The sequence below is a fragment of the Coffea arabica genome, chromosome 10c (genome assembly GCF_036785885.1).
Source record: "Coffea arabica cultivar ET-39 chromosome 10c, Coffea Arabica ET-39 HiFi, whole genome shotgun sequence".
In the NCBI taxonomy this organism is placed as follows: domain Eukaryota; kingdom Viridiplantae; phylum Streptophyta; class Magnoliopsida; order Gentianales; family Rubiaceae; genus Coffea; species Coffea arabica.
In genome coordinates, this window is record NC_092329.1 from 29,238,229 (window position 1) to 29,254,944 (window position 16,716).

Sequence of the window (16,716 nt, forward strand, 5' to 3'; positions counted from 1 at the left end):
CAGGTCTTAAGCATATTATCAGCAGTAGATGGCAGCCAATTAAATGGGGGTTCATGCACATTAATCATATCCACGATACAGTGCCTAAGTAATTTATGGCTAGATTAATCTTTGGTGGTATCAAGTCTTATTTTTGTAGAATGTTATGTACCTAATCATTTGCTTTAGATGATTAACTTAGCTCAACAAGATCACTAAATCAGCAACCTTATTAGGCCCCATCAAGATCGACTTCTTATTTGAATAAAGTTTGTCACATCCTCATGATCAAGCAAGATAAACCCTGATCATGGTCAACAAATAAGTAATCATGCGTGCAATCATCCAATGATCCAATGACATAACCTTTGTACTCCAGGCTCCAGAGAACAAAGAAACTGAAACAGAGAACAAAGAACAAAACTGAATAGCTAGTCTCGAGATTATTCTAGTAAACTGAAACAGAGAACAAAACTACCCAACTAATAAAAATTCCACCGCTATTTTCCTCCATAAATTCCAACATTTTCCCGTCAAGATAATCTGGCAACTTATTTTTTGGGTAGTATTTAAAAATTTCAAAAAACCCAAAAAAATAAGTACAGCAAGATCAGAAATATACTAACAAAATTTAAAAAAAAAAGAAATTGATGAGACATATATACAGAGGGCCGAAAAAGAAATTGATGATACATATAAACAGAGGGCCGAAGGGATCAAGTTTACTTGTTAAGATAGAACTTCGTGCTGAGCACCGACGGCAAATCGGCAAGTCTGCAAGAGCAGCCAAGCAGGAAGACTGAAGACGCCAAAGACTGGAGTAGTTGACTGAGAAGCCGAGCAGTCGGCAAAAGCAGCGGCGGCAGCCGAGCAGGAACTCCAGGAAGACTGAAGATGGCAAGGAGGCGAAGAGCCGAAGACTGGAGTAGTGGAGTGAACTGTGAAGAGTAGATTGAAGATTAGACGATTAGGTTTAGAAATTAGATGACGTTCGGTTTAGACGTTTAGTCCTTTTCGGTCAGACTCAAACTTCAGTCAATTTCCTGAAAAATTGCAGATCTGGTCAGTGGTGAGTGGTGGTGGTGGAGGCGCGAGTGCGCGACTCAGGAGTTGGGAGGCAGAGGAGAAAAATGGTCCCTGGGGCTGGGTAAGGAGCAAAGGAAAAGAGAGTGCGGCGGCGGTGGGTTACGACTTACGTGGGTATTAGACTATTAGGGATTTAGGGTTGAACAAAATTGGGTATATATTTTTAATTATTAATTAATTAAAAAACGGGTTCGGGTCCTATACCGGTCGGAACGGCATATTCCGTATCCGGCCCGCAAATCTATTAGGTTAAACGGGTCCGGGTCCGGGTCCCGGAAATATATGCCTGCCCGTACCCGGCAAATATTGGCAGGTCCGGGCCGGGTCCGGGTCCAGACCCGAACCGTTGACAGCCCTAGGTGACGGGGAATTTGGACAGTCAGCTCATTTTTTGGAGTGGCTGTGACATACAGGAATGGGTTTGGTTTTATATTTATCATCATTTATTTAATTTAGTATACTTATTTACCCTATTTCAGAATCTGAAACATAAGTAAATGTACTTTCAAATTGGATTAATTCCACTTTGTTCCCCCAAAATTTGGACAATAACCTACTTTAGTCCCTAAACTTCAAAATGGGACATTTAAATCCCTAAACTTATAAATACTTCCCAATTGAGGAAAATCATTGACAGAATCGTGAACGCCATTAGTGGTCAAAGAGCGTGGCAAACACAAGCATTTGATTGAGGGCAAAAATGAATTTTCATTGAAAAACCACATATAGAGATTAAAAAAAGGTGGTGAACTATTGTGACAGCCCCACCTCTCCCTAGGGCGAATCCTAGGGTATCAGCGGACTGCCTGCCCAACTCTCGTCGAGGCTCAGTGTCGCGCCCCATTTTTTCGCGATGGAAAAGAAAGTGTTTATAAAAAAAATGTGATTTATTAATAATAAATGAAAAAGGACCTAGAATGGGACTTTGAAAAATGCGACGATTTGGGTCCAAAATTTAGTCAAAAGGGTTTTTAAGAAAAATATAGGAGTCGCCACTTGGTATGGAGTTTTGGTGTACCAAATCACCCAAAAAATATTTTTTGACAAAAATAAAATAAATCAAAACCCTTTTTGACAACTCCAGGTCTTTAAAAACAAGAGAAAATGGATTCGGGAGTCACGGTTGAAGAAAGGGAAGGCAAATGTTCGATTAACTCAAACCTAAGGTACCCTTTCAACCTAGTCTAAGCTAGTTGCGAGGTTTAGTCAAAATTTTCCTAATTTAACCCTTAATTTTATCACATTTGGATGTTTTCTACATGGATGCAAATCTAAATTTATAAAAAATATCGAAAGGAACAAAATGTTCATTCAAGGGTTTAATTGAACCAATCGCATTAGTTGCGAAGGCCAAAATGATTCCTTGAAAGTATCACGAATATGCAAATGATGAAAAAAAAAGAAAGTTAAATTATATATATATGTATAAGTGACCAAAGAATAGGAATGCAACATAATGAGTACGGGATACGAAAACTCGTGATAAAATTTTCTTATACAAGAATTAATGGGATATTTAAACTAAAAAGTTATAATCACCCATTTCCCATGTTTGAAAATAATTATCCTAACATGAACAAGCAAACGAACTAATTTAAATGAGATGCAATTCTAAATGACATGATTAGCACCTATAGCGGGTAGGGGATAATATAATAGGGAATATCATGCAAATGAGAAAAGATCCTAAAAATGAAGATATGCATGAAAATGTGGTGAATAGCATACAAAGATGAATCTAGCGCAAGATGACCTAAAGGGTCTAGCGTTGGACTAGCCCATTTCTAAAAATCCTTACTAGCGTTGGACTAGCAAGTAAGCGGAGGGAGAAACCACAACTAGCGTTGGACTAGTGTGGTGACGTCATACATTAACAATTCATAGTGAAACAAATAAAACATAAATTAAAACAAATAAACACATAAGAGCACGTAGCACATAACACGTAAACATAATATCTAGATGCCAAAATCCTAAGAAAAGCGGATAAAACACATAACACATAAGCCACATAAACACGCAACCTATCTATTACATCGGGGAGCGCCTAACTACAATCTAGAAGGGAAAAATATAATAAAACAAATCTAATTATCCTATCTATTACATTTTCGAGGTATTTAAATGCCTCTTGAATCATTATAAAAATTAACTAAACAAATATAATATAAGAAAATTTAAATAAACATTTAAATGCAATAAATAAAACATATAAAAATATATAAACACATAAGAACACATAGGAGCACATAAGAGCACGTAATTGACATTGAAATAATAAAAATAGGGGTACCTCCCGTTTGAAGTGGTGACTAAATGGAGTCAAATTGTCCTATTTATACTCACAATGAACAAAAGAATCATGACACCACTTTAATTGAAAATAATAACAATGTTAAAACACTAAATTCACATTAACATGTCAAACGCAAAGAAAATTTAAGAACATCTAAAAATTGCAAGTTAAATATATTCAAAAGTGACATAATTAGCTATTAAAGAAAAGAAACAATCATAATAAAGAGAGTCAAAATTCATCAGGGACTGAATTGCAAAGATTGAAAACTTTTGGGGACAGAAATTATATTTTTCCAAAGTTTAGGGGTCAAAATTAAATGAAAGATAAAATTCAATGACCAAAGTGAAATTAAATTAAGTACCTAAGTGAAAGGAATTTAAAATATTCTGGGCCGAAGTGAACTACTCCAGAGATCAGGGGCTAAAGTGCAAAATTCGATTTCTGATTGGGGAGAAAAAGGCCATTGGGCCATTATTTATTTCTTTGGGCCGAAAACTACCTAAGCCCAACCGAAAATCCATAGAAACGAGCAGGCCAGCCCGTCATTTTATCACTCAAACCCGACCCAGAAATACATGGGCTCCAGCCTCCTAGCCCATCCGAAACCCAAAAGAAAAAATAAACCAAAGCCCATCCCTAAAACCTAACAAAAATAACCACAGGCCCACCTAAAAAATAAAACACTAGCCCAAACCCTTTTTCTTTCTTTTCTTTTCTTTTCTTTTCTCTTTCTTCTTTTTTTTTCCTTCTTCTTCTATCCTTCCGGTTCTTCTTTTCCTTGGCTGGCCGGCTGAAGCTCCTCGCCACCGCCAACCATGGCTGACATGGCGGCTGCCGGCGCCGCCACCGCCGGTCGCCGGCCATTTTTCCGATCACAAAAATTCACCAAAATACACCCCCTCACTCGATTTTTCGCATAGGTTCCATTTCCGGAGTTAGTTTTTACAAAAGATGATCTGAAAGTGGCCAAAATGTCAAAATACAGTCCAGTTTTTATTTTTTAAAACACCCAAATCTTTCACCAAAAATCATAAAAAAAAAAATATTACAATACTCCTTATAACCTCTACAATACAACTATAATCTTAGTTTGACAAGTAAACTACAACAAAAGGATGCATTAAATCAAAACAGTCCCTAAAATTCTTTTTGGCATTTTTTCAAACAGTTAACATGCATACATAAAAAACATTTCCTTTTCCTCAATCTAGTTCATGCCATTTCCCAAATTTCAGCAATACAACAACAACAATAAAAACCAGCAAAAGCAAGATAAATTAAAACCAAAATGTATCTCATATGCCTTAAAAAAACTGAAAAATACCTCAATGAAAGTGAAATTGCCTTGGCTGAAGTTTTTCTGATGCCTGTGGGTGTGTTGGAAAAACACTGGAAAAGAGGAAAGGCCAAGCGAAAGTTTCTTCTTCTTCCGTGTTTCTCTTCTGCGTTCCAAGCCCAGAGAGGGAGAAAGTGAAGAATGCTTCCTTTTTTGTTCTTTTCGGTTGAGACCAGAGAAAGAGCCGAGAGCCTTTTTCTTCTTTTGTCCCCCTTTTTGTTTCTTTTCCCAATTGAGAGCTAAGAGAGAGCCGAGAGTTTTTTTTTTTTTTTTTTGGAATTGAGAAAGAGTGGAGTGTTTTGGTGTGTCTTGTATCGTGAGAGGGAGAGCCCAGTGAAGTATTGGGGTGTTTTCCCTCCTTCTTGTTCTGTCAGAGAGCCGAGAGATGTATCTATTTTTGAGCCCCAAAGTGCCGTTTTTTTGTCTTGTCAGTCCCCCCTCCCAGAGAGTGAAATGAGGGATCGTGTTTTTGTATGTTGTGTGTAACGAGCCAAAAAAAGGGGATATGGCAGAGAGATTTTCTTTTTTTTCTTTCTTCTTTTTTTTTTTGTTTTGTTTTGTTTTTGTCATTTTTCTTTTTTTTTGTTTTTTTTAAACAAACCAAAAATAAGAAAAATGCACATAAAAATGTAAGAAAATAAATAAATTATTACATAGAAAAAATTCAAGAGAATATTAACATTTAATAAAAATTTGGTGTCTACAACTTGCCCCTCTTTGTCTAGAGTTTTGAAGAAACTCAAGACAAAGACGTAGACATCAAATTACTTACCTGTTTCTTCTAACAGCACCTGAGCTAAAATAAAGAAAAGCAACACTTGGCTGAAATTAGTGAACAAAAGATGTAATGAAATTGCAAAACATGTGACCGAACTCATGTAGAGTTGCCTACGTATCCCACCATGGGAATCAGGTCAAACGTAGTTCGAATGCAAGTGAACCACAATGAAACAAGTGCATTGACCAACTGCGATCTTTGCAAAGTTGAAAAAGTTTGAGCTTCTTAGAACTTCTAAGCATGAAACACAAAATGAATGAGAAAGCACAATTATTAACTAAAACAGTCAAGAAAGGTAACTTATCATAACTAGAAAAAGATACGCTGAGGGACGCGGTTACGCTCCAAGAAGGGGGATAGAAGGGTGCGCGGTGGACGCTGAGACTCACCAACAGGAAAATTAAATTTGTATTTTTTGAAAAAGATGCGCGGAGGGACGCGATTACGCTCCAACAGGAAATTAAATTGTCAAGAAGGGGGATAGAAGGGTGCGCGGTGGACGCTGAGACTCACCAACAGCAAATTAAATTTGTCTTTTAGAAAAAGATGCGCGGAGGGACGCGATTACGCTCCAACAGGAAATTAAATTGTCAAGAAGGGGGATAGAAGGGTGCGCGGTGGACGCTCAGACTCACCAACAGCAAATTAAATTTGTCTTTTAGAAAAAGATGCGCGGAGGGACGCGATTACGCTCCAACAGAAAATTAAATTGTCAAGAAGGGGGATGGAAGGGTGCGCGGTGGACGCTGAGACTCACCAACAGAAATTTAAGTTTGTATTTTTTTTTAAAAAAAAAAGATGCGCGGAGGGACGCGATTACGCTCCAGCAGAAAATTAAATTGTCAAGAAGGGGAGATAGAAGGGTGCGTGGTGGACGCTGAGACTCACCAACAGAAATTTAAATATGATCTTCTGATTTGATTTTTTTTTTTTAAACAGATTGGTGGGATTGACCCGAGCCCAATTAAACACTGAAAGAAATGAAAATGCAAGTTCAATACCATCAAACTGAAAGATTAAAATGCATGTTGCTCAAGTAGTAATAAACCAAGAAAACTTACTTGGCGGACTTGCAACTCTTTTGATTTTTCAAACTTTAAAAGGAAGGGAATAATGATGATTTTTTTTCTTTTTCGGAAATGTATAGCAACACTTGGAGCTCAGTCCTTTTACCGTTTGCCTCAGTGTGAATCATGTTTAATTAAGCCAGTATTGTGTCACATAATTTCCTGCAAAAAAGGAAGAAACGAAACAGTGGTAATGAAAATACTGCCGCCACCATGTGATCCCTTCGCCTTGAGAACCATGTAAACATGAGTTTCAGTATCGCCAAATCGCTCCCTTAGGTTCGGTCGGTAATCCCCTTCAAAATCCTTGCAACTGTTGAATGTCAACTGACAGTACTTTATTATCACAGGACTTTCGATTTCATGACTTCCGTGGGATAAATTATAAGGGATTGTCTTTTGAATAAGACCCAAAGAATGAGAAACATTAAACAATTAATTAAAAATAAAAAAAAATATTATGCAATAATGCTAATGTAAAATAAGTAATGATACAGAATAAATAAATTGCAAATAGAATAGTAAAACAAAATTGTTGAATTTTTGAATACAGACCCAAGGATCAAAATTTGGATTCGTATTTAGAGGATGGCCTTTGATGAGGAAAAATGTTCCATCTGACCCTTTCGTAGTCATCCATTTTGGAATTCATTGTCGGCAAAAGAACAACAGTATAAACGAGACCCAAATCAACATAGTCACCAGCTTTCAGACCTCAACATCTTCTTCTCTGCCGTTGATTCTCTTGTACTCCAAAACCCTACCTCAGCGCCCTTTCGGGTTTTCACTAAGGTTACCCCCACCCTTTTCATTTTCAATTTTTTTTTCTTTTTTTTGTTTTTGATGTTTTTTTGTTTCTTTTTTTTTTTTTTTTTTTAGAAGGTGCCCTTTCAGGTTTTCACCCAGAGACATAGACAAGACAAGTTTAATCCCAACTGTATCATTGCAGTCATACTCTGATAATGAGTAGCATCAGTGAGACAATCTTCTCTGACATGTTTCAGAAAAGTTTGTATTTACATCATTTGCTAGTTGAAATTTTTTTTTTCAAAGTACTGCAAAAGACGAAATTCGGCAATTTTTGTTCTTGTGATTAGGATCGGATAGAGTAGCAAAGGAAAGGTTAAGGCTTGAAAGGCTTGACAGCGGATCATATGATGGGTTTGCAATCATTTGAGATAGCATTCTTTCAAAACTTACCCCGATCTAGGGTGAGAAAGAGATAAAATTTGCCCCAGTTTAATTCTGACAGAATCTCTATTTTCTCTCTCTTTTTTTTTATTTTTTTTATTTTTTTTCTCTTTTTTTAAGAAACGAATTGCCCCAGTATGGGGTTAGTGATCTTAAGGGACAACCAAGCGAAAAGGAAAATGGTTATGAAAAGTCAAAAGGAAAGAAGAAAAATTAGGGGTAGAATATCGAAATGGAAAAATGAGAGGAAGTATGCCTGAAATCCGTCTCTTGCAGTGTTTTTTTTTTTTCTTCAAATGAAAAACTTTTTGCACATGTCTGCATTGATTGGTTAGGGAAAAACTTGACCGTCCATTTCCATAAGAATAAGCGCTCCTCCGGATAGCACTTTTTTAATAATGAATGGTCCTTGCCAATTGGGAGCAAACTTCCCTTTAGCCTCATCTTGCATTGGAAGAATCCGTTTCAAAACCTTATCTCCAACTTCAAATAAGCGGGGCTTGACTTTTTTGTTGTAAGCCCGAGCCATTCGTCGCTGATAACATTGTCCATGACACACGGCATTCAACCTCTTTTCATCAATCAGAGACAACTGCTCCTGACGTTCTCTGACCCATTCAGCTTCTTTTATCTGAGCTTCCATCAGAATGCGCAAGGAAGGAATTTCAACTTCTGCAGGCAGGACTGCTTCCATTCCATACATAAGAGAGTAAGGAGTTGCACCAGTAGAAGTTCTGATGGTAGTTCTGTATGCCATTAGTGCATAAGGCAGCTTCTCATGCCAATCCCGGTGTGCTTCAGTCATCTTACGGATAATCTTTTTCAAATTTTTATTTGCGGCTTCAACGGCTCCATTCATCTGAGGCCTATAAATAGCAGAATTTCGATGTCTGATCTTGAACTGTTCACATAATCCATCCACCATATCATTGTTGAGGTTTTTGGCATTATCAGTGATCAGCGTCTCTGGTACCCCAAAACGACAGATGATATTATTTCTCAAGAAATCCGACACCACTTTCTTAATCACGTGCTTATAGGACGCGGCCTCAACCCACTTGGTGAAATATTCAATTGCCACTAAAATGAATCGATGCCCATTTGAAGCAGGAGGATCAATAGTTCCGATTACATCCATTCCCCAGATCGAACATGGCCATGGAGCAGTCATACTATGCAATTCTGTAGGAGGAGCACGTATAACATCACCATGCATTTGACACTTAACACACTTTCTAACAAAATCTACACAGTCATGCTCCATGGTAAGCCAAAAATATCCTGTTCTCATGATCTTCTTAGCTATTAGATGCCCATTCATGTGTGGCCCACAAACCCCACTATGCACTTCTTTCATCATATAATCGGCTTCCTCTTCATTGATGCATCTCAAAAGGCCCAAATCAGATGTTTTCTTATACAGCACTTCTCCATTCAAGAAAAATCTTGCTGACATCCTGCGTAAGAAACTTTTTGCAACAGAATCAGTATCAGGAGGGTAAGATCCCGTTTTCATGAATTCCTTAATATCCTTGTACCAGGAGCGACTATCAGTGACCCTTTCTGTAACCAGACAATGCGCTGGCCTATTCTGAAGTTGGATATGTATAGGTTCAATCACCAGCTCATCTGGATGTTGGATCATCGAAGACAGAGTAGCTAAAGCATCAGCAAAGGCATTACGAGTGCGGGGAATATGTCTGAGTTCCAAATTCCTGAATTTGCTAGCCAAACTAAGCAAGTTACAATGATACAACATAATTTTTGAATCCCGAGTTACCCACTGTTTAAGCGTCTGGTGCACAAGTAAATCGGAATCACTGAATGCTATCAGATCTTTGATCTCCATGTCCAATGCCATTTTCAATCCAAAAATACAAGCTTCATACTCAGCCATGTTGTTAGTACACGGAAACTGTAATTTGGCAGTAGCAGGATAATGTTTCCCTTCAGGCGACACTAAAACTGCTCCAATTCCAGCTCCAAAAGAGTTTGATGCACCATCGAAAAATAACCTCCATCCAGGATGCTGCTCACTCATGTTCTCAACTGCTCCAACGAATAGAATTTCTTCATCAGGAAAGTAGGTATGCAATGGTTGGTAATCATCATCTCTTGGATTTTCTGCCAAATGATCTGCTATAACTTGACCCTTGACTGCCTTTTGTGTTGTGAAGACAATATCGAATTCGGAAAGGATCATTTGCCACTTAGCCATACGTCCCGTGGGCATCGACTTTTCCAACAGGTATTTCAGAGGATCGGAACGGGAAATCAGGTAAGTGGTATAACCGAGCAAATAATGTCTCAACTTCTGAGCTGCCCATGCTAAAGCACAACAACTTCTTTCAAGGAAAGAATAGTTGGCCTCATATGCTGTAAATTTCTTACTCAGATAGTAGATGGCTTGTTCCTTTCTCCCAGACTCGTCGTGCTGTCCCAGAACACATCCAACAGCCTCATCAAGAACAGACAAATACATAATCAGAGGTCTCCCTGGCTGAGGTGGCACTAAGACCGGAGGATTTAACAAATAATTCTTAATCTTATCAAAAGCTTGCTGACAATCTTCATTCCAATCCATCGGCGCATTCTTTTTCAACAGTTTGAACAAAGGCTCACAGGTAGAGGTTAACTGTGCAATGAATCGGCCAATGAAATTGATCTTTCCAAGAAAACTCTTCACATCTTTTTGACTTTTTGGAATGGGCATATCTCGAATTGCTTTTATTTTCGCAGGATCTATCTCTATACCCTTCTTGCTGACAATAAAACCCAATAATTTACCAGCCGGAGCTCCAAAAGCACATTTTGCAGGGTTCAACTTCAAATTATACTTCCTCAATCTTTCAAACAGCTTCTTTAAATCAACCAAATGGTTCTCAACCTTCTTGGATTTAATTATGATATCATCCACATAGACCTCCATCTCTTTGTGAATCATGTCATGAAACAGGGTAGTCATGGTCCTCTGATAAGTGGCTCCAGCATTCTTCAACCCGAAAGGCATCACTCTATAACAAAAAGTTCCCCATGGGGTGATAAAAGAGGTTTTCTCTCTGTCTTCTTCTGCCATTAAAATTTGATGATACCCAGCAAAACAATCACCAAAAGATTCAATTTCGTGTCCAGCAGTATTGTCCAAAAGAATATGAATGTTTGGCAAAGGAAAATCGTCTTTCGGACTGGCCTTATTCAGATCTCTGTAATCAACACATACTCGCACCTCCCCAGATTTCTTAGGCACTGGCACAGGATTCGACAACCAGATGGGATAATGAGACACCATGATTATCTTAGCATTGAGCTGCTTCACAATTTGTTCCTTTATTTGGAGACTCATTTCTGGTTTGAATTTACGTGGCTTCTGCTTTACAGGTAAAAAATTTGGATCGGTTGGCAACCTGTGAACCACTATGTCTGTAGAGATCCCTGGCATATCATCGTATGACCATGCGAACACATCTTGAAAAAGCATTAAGAATTCAATCATTTCCTCCTTTTGTTTCCTATTCAAATGAATGCTGACTTTAACTTCTTTAACCTCCGTCTTCAGTGCCAATATTGATGATTTCTGTTTCTTCTAAGTTGGGTTTGGGTTTCTCTTCATACTGTTTTAAATCCCTTGAAATAGACTCAAATTCTTCCTCAATATCGCTCTCGCTTTGAATTTCAGATTGCATGATTTCAAGTTCATGAGAGATATCGAGATTGCAGCCATCGAATTCCAAAATGGTGACATCCAAAGGGTCAAAAGATTTTATTTGTGGCCATCTGAAAATAGAATAGAACATAAGTAATAAACAAATAGCAAATACTGGAGAAGCCTTTCATTTCATTAAATTCAAAAAGCATCGTGACTTCACAAAAAGATAAATATACAGACATGATTGCTATTTAAAGACATATTTAACCCAAACCTTTATTTTCGTTTCAGCAATTTTCTTGAACAAAGCAAGTTATATTAACTGAAACAAGAATAAAGGTTTAAAAGATGAAAGCAATTTCTTTTAACAAAAGATCCAGACTACTGTCCTATCTGGATGTGATCTAGACAAAAGACAATCCCCTTAAATTTACCGAAATTCCCTTCGAGAGGGAAGATAATCAGCAGTCCAGTTCTGAATAGCTCCTTCGGTAATTGGCAAAAATTCTGCATTCTCTGATGGCTCCTCCTCACAAGTAGCCCCGACAAATAGCTGAGACAGGTCCACTTCAATCTCCTCCACAGGATTCTTCGTTTCAGGCATAATCACCTCCGATGGACGAGGAAAAATGTGATATAGCGGAGGGATATATAAGGCAGTTTGCTTGCCCTTCTTTTCGGCTTGTTTCCGAGCTTGCATTTCCTTTCTATCCTTAGCAGTTGGATGAAATCCCAGTCCAAATGTATCCTTCTGCGTCGGGATCTCTATTGGCTCCAAAATTCCTTGCAATTCCCTCCCAAGACCTTTTCCTATTTCGTATCCGCCTCGGATCATCTCCCTAGCCATCATAATACTGGCCTCTGGCAAATCTGATTGAGTGAACGACTTATCCCTAGATGCCCATCCTACAGAGACTATGTCAGCAACATGATGAGATGAAATTGGAGTCCCTTTTCTGTCTTCACCTTTGAATTTTGCATCAATGATCATGGTACAGTCATCCTCAGCAAATACAGTAATGAGTTGATCATTCGTAATAAACCTCAACATTTGATGCAGAGAAGATGGCACTGAATTGGAAGCATGTATCCAAGGTCTTCCAAGTAAAATGTTGTAAACACTGGAGAAATCCATGACTTGGCAAGTAACTTGGAATTGAGCAGGGCCTATCTCCAATACGAGATCTGCTTCACCCATAGATTCCCTCCTTGAACCATCAAATCCTCGAACCACAGTTGCAGATGGACGGAGTTTAATATCAAGAAATCCAAGCTTGGTGAGAGTGTTCCATGGACAGATATTCAACGCTGACCCATTATCCACTAAAACCCTCGGCAACAGCTTTCCATTGCAACGGACCGATATATACAAAGCTCTGTTATGCCCGATCCCTTCTGCAGTCAGATCATCATCGGAGAAGGTAATATGATTAGCGGCAAGTACATTCCCCACAATGTTAGAAAATTTATCCACCGGAATATCTTTAGGGACTTGAGCTTCGTTCAGAATTTTGAGCAATGCTTCTCTGTGCAGCTCGGAAGTCAAGAGAAGATTCAGAAAAGAAATCTGAGCAGGCATCCTATCCAACTGCTCCACTATTTTGTACTCGCTTCTTTTCAGCATTTTCAGAAAATCTACAGCTTCATTTTCAGACACACGAGGCTTGGGTGTTGGAGATTTAACTTTGGCCCTGGATTGAACATCAATATCGGAGTTTCCCACAATTTTCCCAGATCTAGTAATAGTAGATATATCTTCCTTCAACCAATCTTTACCCCCAATTAACAGACTGGGCTCCTCGTAGTTCCATGGTGCCTCTTGCAAGTTATTGACAGGCATTTGCTCTGGAAATTCGAGAATGGCAGGCTCTGATATATCCCATTCAAAAGAAGGAAGATCCAAAATAAAAGGAACCTCAGAATTGTCAACCTCGGAAGGCCCTCCTTCTACCATAAACGGCTCATCTTTCTCAAACACAAAAGATTTTAATTTTTCCTCAGCACTATCCTTAGTTATTGACTCTTTAACAGATAGTAGTTTCCTTATCTCCGCATGGTCAGTCTCCATCACGCCAACTACTTCAGTTTCATCTACAATGTACTGACTGGGGTCGACAAAATCTTCATCAGCAATGATAACCCCCACAGTGCTCCCATGCTCAGGAAGAGGATTCTTACTAACATTTGGTCCCTGCTCTCCCTTTCTTCTGAGAAGGATGTCTCCAGAGTCAATCATGTCCTGAATTTTATGTTTTAAAGCCCAACAATTGCCAGTGGTATGACCTGGACTTCCAGAATGATAAGCACAGATTACATGCGGATCATAACCGGCAGGAGGACCTCTAGGATAGATTTTGGGAGGAACAGTGCCAATTTTTCCAGCTGCTTTTAATTGCTCATACAACTGATCAATAGGTCGGCCCAAGTTGGTGAAGGTTCGAAATTGCCTCTGAGTTTGAATTCCACTGGTTTGCAAAGGATTTTGAGAAGGGTTATTGTTTTGCAGGGTTGGTCTGGAATGGTAAATGGGACGAGAGTGATTTTGAAAAACAGGTTGTGGAGTTGGAGGTAAGGGCGAGGTATTCAAATGATTTGGTCGAGAATGATGGAATTGGGTAGTGGTGTGGTAGACTGGTTGAGGATTGGTGTAATACGGGTAAGGAAAAGAATAGGTGGGATGGTTTCTGGGTCTGAAAGACGGGCCCTGATCCCATATAAAAGCAGTTTCTCCTTCTTTCTTCTTGAATGGGGGTTTTTTCCCATTGTTGCTTTGATTTTGTAGAGCATCTAATTGCAACTTTAATGCAGACACATTAACAATCTTTCCTGCTTTGACAAATTCATCATACTCCTCCAATTTGTTAATGATAGCAGCAAATGGACTTCCAGTCATGCGAAAGATCTCTTCAAAATAGGGTGGATCGTGAGCCTTGATGAAAGTACGAACAATCTCCTCCTCAGTCATAGGAGGCTCCACTTTGGCAGCTAACTTTCTCCATCGTTTTGCGTAGGTCTTGTGATCTTCCGACGGCTTTCTTTTCGTACCCTCCAGTGTGGTTCGTGTTGGTGCCAACTCACAGTTAAATTCATACTGCTTCACAAAAGCAGTTGATAGATCCAACCAGGTTTTGACCTCTTCAGACTTCAAATTTGAATACCAATCTAGAGCATCTCCCTCCAAACTTTCCGGAAATAGACGCATAGGCAAACTCTCATCATCCACAGGTTTACCTAACTTGTTGGCAAACATATTGAGGTGCATCTTAGGATTTCCAGTTCCATCATACTTGCTGAATTTAGGGGTTTTGAATCCCAACGGTAGCTGAATATCTGGGAAAAGACATAATTCATCATAGTCCAAACCACCATGCCTGCTCAACCCTTGATTCTTTCTCATAAAATCATCGAATCGGTCCAACCTTCTTAACAAATCTTTATCAATGGGTGTAGGTTGTTCTTCCATCGCCGCCTTCCCTTGAGATCCAGTATCCAGTACAAAAGGCTCTGCAGTATGGTGGTGGGGTCCCTGAGGGTTGGGGGGAATGTTCAGATTGGTTTGTGGATGGGTTTGAGGGATTTGACTACTGGTTGGGTTCACCAATACATAATTCGGATGCATATAGGAAAAGTCTGAATTTAGTCGGGTGAAGGTATTTTCAAGTGGGTTAGCGCAAGGAGGAAAGAAAGGAGTTTGGGTATTGGATGTGTGGGGTGGTTGATAGTCTTGTGCAGGTGGGTGATTATCGATAGGTTCTTGGTCGTTTGGGACCCCACCACTATTGTTGCTAGCGACCAGCTGATCAATTACACGCCTTTGTGCGGCCATTTCAGCACTTAACTCATTGAACTTGCCAAGTACCTCATTTAACTGAGCTCCTAATGCTGTGAAGTCCGGTGATGTAACCATAGCAGATCTTTCCGAAGCTTCAGGCGCTGAACTCATGTTTACAGACTGTCTCAAGGCTCTACTTCGGGATCTGGTGATGATGGGGCTTCTTTGGATAGCAATTGTGAAAAATACCTGATAGGGGGGAAAAGAAACTCATTTAGGGTTGGATTTTCTGTCAAATTGTTGTAATTTATTCAAGAAAAAAGAAAAAAAGAAAGGAAAAAAAAAACATGAGTTAGTAGATATTTAAATAATTCGGATGCATGTCCTATGGGGAGCCCTTTTTGTGCCAAGGGTCGGCCTAACATGATGCAATACCTTCGGGGTAAAATTCCAATTTCAAACCTGTAAGTGAATGTAGAAATTCAAGTAGAAATTCTCATTAACCACTGACAAGTTCAATCATTTTGTACAGCTTCATTGATGGTTCGACTGACCATTTTTACAAAATCCTCATGCCTTGCTAAACTAGTACGTTGAGACTCCCTAGAACTTCCTATACTAAGCTTCCGAATTCCTTCTCGAATTTTGTCAAATGCATCCAGGGCTCTCTCCAACTTTTCAATTTTTCTTGTCTCCCACTTTAATTGTGCTCGGGCGTCTTCCAGGGCATGGTCGGCCACTATAAGTTGTAATTGATAATCCTCGAGCTCTTTCTTTAGCTTGTCTATCTGTTCTTCAGGGCTAGCGGAAGCAGACTGTGCTTTCTCTCTTGCTTGTTCGACTGTCAGTTTGATCCACTCATTATATTCTGAAATGATCTTAGGTTCCAATTTGTTGACTTGATCCAAGTGCAAGTTCTCTAAACTAAGAAGATTTCCCCAAGCTTCCAATACCATGCTCCGACTTTCAGCAACTGTGTTGAGTCTGATATTTTCAATCCCTTGTATCATCGGAATTCTTTGCGGATACCCGAATTGCCTCATGACTCGTTGCGGAACATATGCGACCAATCCATTGGTGCCTGCTAGGGGGATAAAACTGTGTTGGGTAGTCGTGAAAGCCGGATCCCTAACTTTTGTCCAATCCAAAACCCATTGTATTTTCTCAGGTGCCAGGTTATCGAACTCTTGAATAAACTGAGTCGGAGATGCAATTCGATAATACTTTTTGACCCTTTCTCGGTGTGATTCGATCCAATTCTCTGCGGGGAGACAAGATCCCAAAGGATTGAGCATTCTCTTCGCTAGATGCTCCATTGCCCACATTTGGAGTATCAAATTTGACCCATAAAAGAAACCTCTCTTCTTTTGACATTCAGTAGCGGCCGTGAAGATGTCGGCAATGATTACAGGCACCAAGGTAGGGGTCATTCCATTAATCCCTGAAAATAGGCTCTGAACCATGTTGATAGTGAAAAATGTGATCTTTCCATGCTTTTGCGGGAACAACAACAAATTGATCAAAGCTAATCCAAACGCTTGCACTCGCTTCTCTACCCATTG

General features: G+C 39.2%; 1 protein-coding gene and 1 long non-coding RNA gene across 2 annotated transcripts; both read right to left on the reverse strand.

Moving 5' to 3' along the window:
* Positions 1–210: 210 nt before the first annotated feature.
* On the reverse strand, positions 211–764 carry LOC140016289 (uncharacterized). Its single transcript, XR_011822666.1, has 2 exons — positions 706–764; positions 211–377 (listed from the first exon to the last, which is right to left on the reverse strand). It is a non-coding gene; the product is annotated as an uncharacterized lncRNA (long non-coding RNA).
* A 7,303-nt stretch (positions 765–8,067) lies between these two features.
* Positions 8,068–15,325, reverse strand: LOC113714038 (uncharacterized). The gene is made up of 4 exons (XM_072068716.1): positions 11,817–15,325; positions 11,281–11,510; positions 10,957–11,168; positions 8,068–10,623 (listed from the first exon to the last, which is right to left on the reverse strand). Exons 1-4 carry the CDS (start codon positions 15,323–15,325, stop codon positions 8,068–8,070), a joined length of 6,507 nt encoding a protein of 2,168 aa, XP_071924817.1.
* Between the last annotated feature and the right edge of the window lie 1,391 nt (positions 15,326–16,716).

Excerpts from the sequence above, each read along its gene's own strand:
- LOC113714038 (XM_072068716.1), bottom strand. The coding sequence starts at position 15,325 with ATGAGTTCAGCGCCTGAAGCTTCGGAAAGATCTGCTATGGTTACATCA. Across the intron at positions 11,511-11,816 it reads CCCTCTCGAAGGGAATTTCG|ATGGCCACAAATAAAATCTT; the intron begins GTAAATTTAAGG and ends TTCTATTTTCAG. Across the intron at positions 11,169-11,280 it reads TATTGGCACTGAAGACGGAG|GGATCTCTACAGACATAGTG; the intron begins GTTAAAGAAGTT and ends ATGATATGCCAG.